We start from the raw sequence: 6,555 nt of genomic DNA, 5'->3' as shown, positions 1-6,555 counted from the left end.
TTTTGCCTCACGATTTCTTTTCATTGCTCACTGCGGATATCTAAAGGCCCTAAAGTTTCCCTGAACATAGCAGACGTTTTCAACAGCCCCTTTTGCCACTAACATCTTCAAAATGGTCTTTTTATCTTTGTCAGGCCTGGCGCAACGCCTCCGTGAGGTTCAGCCACGCCCCGGCGCCGGGGCCCTCGCGGTGCGTTGTGGGCGCGGTAGTTCGGCCGTGCTTATGGTTGCCTTAAGCGTGAGTGCTGAGGTGAGTTGGTGAATCGAGTGAACTTCGTGTATGATCGGTCGGTACACGGCCGGCGCTGCCCTTCGTGGACCTTCCTTCCTTACCTGAATTGTCAGTTCGGCTCTCTCCCCACCTCCGCCGCCCTCATATCATCACCTGACGCGTTTGGCGGCCTGGGAGGATTGTTATGCCGGCCCAGGGTCCCTAGATTTTGGCTTTCGTCGTTGTCCATGCTGCTCCTAGGTCTGGGTTTGGGGACACCTGGTAGCCGCTTTCGACTTTGCGTCCCTCCTTCAACAAGGCTCCCATGGGATCCTAACTCGTTTTCACGCGAATCCAACTGGACGGACCTCCTTGTGCTTTTTCCTCAGGTTCACAGATTGGAATATATCAGGCACCGGAGGATTCCTGCCCTGTCGCCGGGTTCTGAGACTTGCGACCGAGGTCGGATGTCCCCGGATGGTTGTTAATGGAGAGAACTCAGCAGGCTTCGTTGTATTAAGTAGCCTCAAAAGCAGATCCTTGATTTGTCTGTGAGAAACTGAAAATCATCTTTTAAGAAGTTGTGCTTCGATTCTCCGCCCACACTCCCAATTCCTTAATTATGCTGCAGAAGTAGGGGCTTTTTTTTAACATCTCTCTATCTGGTGCTGATCTCACTGAATGATGACTTTCTGTTTCACTGGTATTCGAAGCTTTCCTAAGCTTTGGAAGAACAACCCATACCTTGACCTAAGCCCAGGACACTCTTCTCTCTCTCTCTTTCTCAAAGACTGTTACGGCATCTGGAACCAACAGAAGTGGTTTTCTCTTAAAACAGTGTCTGCACAAAATACTAAAGCAGTGAATCTGCTGACTGCCAAGGCCAGATATCTCAGGAAAGGAGATGAAGGCAGTAATAAGCAAGTTTCTTCTGATTCCCATCTTTTTGCAGCTGGAGCGGCTAAGAAGAGATCAGAGATGAATCCTCATAAGGAAGATCATGCCTTGCCACCTGTGAGGAACACTATTCAACTCCCAACAAAACCTTTGAATTCAGAAGAGTGGGATAAACTCAAGGAAGATTTCAAAGGAAAGGCTAAATTTGAAAGTTGGATCATTTCTCAGATGGCCCACTCCCATAGCTCTGTAGATGTGGCCAAATCTCTGTTAGCCTGGGTAGCTGCAAAAAACAATGGTATTGTAGGCTATGATTTGCTGGTCAGGTATTTGTATCTCTGCGTCTTTCATAAGCAGACATCGGAAGTTATTGATGTCTATGAGATCATGAAAGCCAGATACAAGAGATTAGAATCTGAAGGGTATACTCTCCTCATCCAGGGATTAGTCCACTCAGACAGATGGAAAGAGGCCTTGCTGCTGTTAGAGGATGTCAAAAAAGTCATGATCGCTTCAAGAAAGAACTACAATGACTGTATAGAGGGAGCCCTTCTTCATCAAGATGTAAACCTAGCTTGGAATTTGTATCAGGAATTGTTAGGTCATGATCTTATTCCTATGCTGAAAACTTTAAAGGCATTCTTTGATTTTGGAAAAAACATAAAAGATGATCAGTATTCAAACAAGCTACTTGACATTCTTTTGTATCTAAGAAATAATCAACTGTATCCTGAGGAATCATTTGCACAGAGTATAAAAACATGGTTTGAGAGGTAATTTTGATCTTTCTTTATATGTATGTTTTTATTTTAATACGTCTACCTAAAAGCAGCCACCTCCTTTTTTTGTTGTTTTTGAGAATTACTCTATTCAGATTATATTTCTTTCCTTCTCTCAGATTTGTTTGCCTTTAAAGACAAAATTTTGGGACGCCTGGGTGGCTCATTCTGTTAAGCATCTGCCTTCAGCTCAGGTCATGATCCCAGGGTCCTGGGATCGAGTCCCGCATCCGGCTCCTTGCTCAGCGGGGAGCCTACTTCTCCCTCTGCCTTCCACTCCCCCTGCTTGTGCTCTCTCGCTCTCTGGCAAATAAAATCCTTAAAATTTTTTTTAAAAATTAAAAAAAAAATAAAATTAAAGACAAAATTTTCTTTCTCTTTAAAAAAAGTAGTAGCATAAACAAGTTCTATTCTCCATCACATTAAAGGGAAATTATCAAGCACTTGTATGTTTTCATGTATTTTTTTTCTTTGTGGAGGGATCATCTGTTTTTTCCTGAGGTGTACGGTATGTACGTACAAGTAGCACTTGTGCCTGGAGTTCATAGTAAGAACACTGGAGCTGTCTTTGGGTCGTATTAGTATTTAAGAAGTTCTTCTGAAACCTAGTGACTGGTATCTGTTTAATCTATGCATTTCATTAACTTGGATGGTTAGAGCAGATGGGGGACCCTGATCAGACATGATATGCAAGTGTTAAAAATGGAAAATCTCATTGTTCCAGTTCATTTTGGATCTTTCCATCATCCAGCTGCTCTCTCCAAGGCTCTCTGCTTTCTCTTTACTTTTATTCATGTTAGTGGCTCTGTGCCTATTTATTGCTTCAGTCTTTTTTTTTTTTTTAAAGATTTTATTTATTTATTTGACAGAGAGAGAGACAGCAAGAGAGGGAACACAAGCAGGGGAAGTGGGAGAGGGAGAAGCAGACTCTCCACCGAGCAGGGAGCCCGATGCGGGGCTTGATCCCAGGACCCTGGGATCATGACCCGAGCCGAAGGCAGACGCTTAACGACTGAGCCACCCAGGTGCCCCTGTTGCTTCAGTCTTTTATTCACTTATTTCTTCACCACTAATTTGTTTCAGGCTCTTTTCCTAAAAACTTACTCCTTTTCTCTTTTTCTCATTTCAATTATATATTCTCTTTACAGATCTTTGAAATAGCAACCATGCTTAATTATCTTATTTAACAAATTTATTGAATATTACTGGAGGGGCTAGGTTGTGAAAATCTTGAATGCCAGGGATTTTGGATTTTACTCTCTTACCTTGGAGTAGAGTTTTATTTATTTATTTAAAAGATTTTATTTATTTGAGAGAGAGACACACACACTGAGAGAGGGAACACAAGCAGGGGGAGTGGGAGAGGGAGAAGCAGACTTCCCCACAGAGCAGGGAGCCCGATGTGAGGCTTGATCCCAGGACCCTGGGATCATGATGTGAGCCGAAGGCAGCCGCTTAATGACTGAGCCACCCAGGTGCCCCTGGAGTAGAGTTTTAGAAAGGTAACTGCCAACACACACACACACACAAAGGTTGGAGAGGGATTAAGATTGGAAATAAGATCTATTTGGAAGCAATTGTAGGTTTGGAAGAGAGATGATGAGATCTTGAGTTAAGAACTAGGGAAGGAGAGAAGGCAATTGAATCGATAGAAGCTGATAGTAGTCTGTGTAAGAGAAAGGAAAGGATAAGTTGATTGAGCAAAAAAATCAAGTAGTTTTGAATGCCTCCATTTGGCTAGGCCCTGTGGGTGTTTGGTGATATAAGATCTATTGTGATGGCATTCACAACCTAATTGGGAATATAATACTTGACAGTTTATAGTAGTGCATAAGAAGATAGTATAAGGGAAGAAATTACTTTGGGGAGAAACAATCTCTGGTAGCTCTATGGAGAAGGTTAGAGTTGAGTTTGATTTATAGGTTACACTATTAATGTCAGCTACTGGGTCCCCTGTAGGCAGATTTAGATGTGAAGATGAAGATTGGATGACCAAAGGAGAAGTGAAGGGAAGAAGGAGGTCCACAGTAGGGTACCATTATCTCCTTAGCTCTGTCACAGTATATCACCCACTCTTCTAATTAAACCATTCTAGGGAAGTATTCTGAACTTTTCAGAGCTCTTGCCTGCTGAGTTTCTAAATAAAATGCCTATCTTTCGGTTCTGTAGGAATCTGACCTCCTAATGATCTGGTTTTGCAATCTTTTTTTTGTAGTGTTCCTGGAGAACAATGGAAAGGACAGTTCACAACAGTCAAGGAAAGGTAAAGGCCAGTATTTAATTTTTAACTTGCTTGATGTGGGTTTAGTAGGTTTTGTTGCTACTGATTGAAATTTTTTTAAGAATACATTAGAGATAGGATAATTAAGAGAGTACCCAAGAAAAAAAGCCATGTTTTGCATATGGAGAATTTTCAGTGCTCAAAATGTTTTTCCCATAAAGTGGTGTGAGCCTTGTGTGAAGCCTCAGAGATATTTTCCTCTACAGATTTGGGACCCAGTTGTGTTTTGAGAATGAATTTAAAAACTGGGTGCCCAGCAGTCTACTTTTTTGGGTTTTCTGGCACACCTAATGTGTGTTATTATCAGGTTTATAAAAAATTGGATGCATATGATGATCACAAAGATTATAATGTTCTTTTTTTTCATTACTCTTCAATTTCCTCTTGTCCTAGGATTATTCATTTTATTTTATTTTATTTATTTATTTATTTATTTATTTATTTAAAGATTTTATTTATTTGAGAGAGAGAGAATGAGAGAGAGCGAGCACATGAGAGGGGGGAGGGTCAGAGGGAGAAGCAGGCTCCCCGCCGAGCAGGGAGCCCGATGCGGGACTCGATCCAGGGACTCCAGGATCATGACCTGAGCCGAAGGCAGCCGCCCAACCAACTGAGCCACCCAGGCGCCCGGATTATTCATTTTAGAAAAAGTTTTTTTTTCCAGGATACCATTTAACACAAACTATTGTAATTACAGCGGTCAGTGTTTGGGCTGTGGAAAAACCATGGAGTCTATTCACCTGAGTCCAGAAGAGTATGAATTTCTTAAGGGCAAAATCATGAGGGATGTGATAGATGGAGGTGATCAGTACAAAAAGACAACACCTCAGGTGAGTCCTGAACAGATTTTATTCCTTTTGTGGATTGCTTGTCTAGAATAGGAATTGGCAATTTTTTTCTGTAAAAGACCGAATAGCGAATATTTTAGGCTTTGTGGGCCATATGGTCTCTGCTGCAACTTTTCAACTCGAAATACAGTACTTAAGTGAATGAGAATGGCTGTGATCCATTAAAACTATATTTATGAAAATACACTGTGTGCTGGATTTGGCCTGCTGGCTACAGTTGCCAACATTTAGGAGAGACTGCTTTAGAATTTAGCAGAATAATTGGGGTAGACTATCATCCATCTATTGGAGTCAGTCCTGTTTTATCTAGGCATAGGTCCACTTAAGCCAAAAAGATAGGTGCTCATTTTTTTGTCTAAGTACTTCCAAAAAACTGTGTTCAGTAACTCCCATGAAAACATGGTTTCATGTTTTGTAATTCCTATCTTTTGTAATATCCTATCTCTAATGTATTCTTAAAAAATTTTTGATCAGTAGCAACAAAACCTACAACTTCTCTAATGAAAAGAGTTTAAGGTAGCTTGACAAGATTATTTCCAGATTTTCTTAGTATTGAATTTGATTCCGTTAGTCATTTTTAATAGCTTCATTTTGCTAATCTTTAGTACTTTATACTGGTTTATTAAGATTAAGTTGAAGAACTAAAATGCTTTTACCTTGGGGAAAGGTCGCTTATTATCTTAGTAAATGCTTTTTCTTCAAGGTACCAAATAGAAACAAGAAGTGAACATTGTTCTGCCTTCTTACTTTGACTTAAAATTTTCATAGAATGCCCTGAGATCATACGAAGACCTTTAATCTTCAAAATAAAGTCAAAATATGGTCCATAAAAACATGAGCTTCATTTTATGGAATAACTTTTAGCTGATTTTATTGATAAAATTAGAGTTAAGACTTACTAAGTGATGCTAAGTACTTTACATTCATTATCTTATATCTTATTTAATCCTTATAACCACCCTATATGGTACTGTTTTATTTCTCTTTTACAGATAGAGTGATTGAGACTTTGGGAGATTAAATCTGCCCAAGGACACCACACTAATAAAATCTAGGTCTGACTGCCCCAAAACCTTTGCTGTCACACTCTATTGCCTTTCATTGTTTGAAAAGTTCCAGTGACCATCCAGAGTTCCATATATACCTGGCAGCCAGCTGGTTGTAGCAGCTCTTAATGCTTTAGGAATTTCTGCCAGCTGAAATACAATTTGAACAGATAAATTTCCTTTCTCTCATCAAACATCTATTGGACACTTATGTGTATTTTCTGAAGTAGATGTTAAGATAGATACAAGGTTGTGTGCAACTCATGCTGTTTGTTACCAAAGACTTAACCATTTCTGTTGTGGACTAACTGAATAGTCTTCCCACCTTTCAACTTTTTATTTAATAAAAAGAGAGAAATCTTTTATAGAATACCAGTTAATAAATGTCGAAGGAATGAAATAACTAGAAAATCACCACTTTACAACCTCCCAAAGTAGAAATCATCTCCATGATGCGAAAAACACTGGGTGAAGAGTTAACAGGATATCTGCA

The 6,555-nt window shown here is 40.0% G+C and overlaps 1 protein-coding gene across 2 annotated transcripts in view; it reads left to right on the top strand.

The window, feature by feature from the left end:
* The first annotated feature begins 154 nt into the window (after positions 1 to 154).
* Positions 155 to 6,555, top strand: part of LOC118002868 (mitochondrial ribonuclease P catalytic subunit-like) — a 128,961-nt gene continuing 122,560 nt past the window's right edge. Inside the window, exons 1-4 of one of the 2 annotated variants that reach the window (XM_034993469.1) lie at positions 155 to 250; positions 601 to 1,881; positions 4,103 to 4,150; positions 4,866 to 4,998. In XM_034993469.1, coding sequence (XP_034849360.1) covers positions 893 to 1,881; positions 4,103 to 4,150; positions 4,866 to 4,998 — 1,170 coding nt within the window. In that variant the 5' untranslated portion in view covers positions 155 to 250; positions 601 to 892. Of the gene's footprint in view, positions 251 to 533; positions 1,882 to 4,102; positions 4,151 to 4,865; positions 4,999 to 6,555 lie in introns of those variants that run through there. The other variant, XM_034993470.1, reaches the window with a different exon arrangement.

This window comes from Mirounga leonina, unplaced genomic scaffold (genome assembly GCF_011800145.1).
Source record: "Mirounga leonina isolate KUSES-001 unplaced genomic scaffold, KU_Mleo_1.0 Mir_84, whole genome shotgun sequence".
NCBI lineage: Eukaryota > Metazoa > Chordata > Mammalia > Carnivora > Phocidae > Mirounga > Mirounga leonina.
Note: the sequence above shows the minus strand (reverse complement) of the source record. Positions and strands in the feature narration are given on the sequence as shown.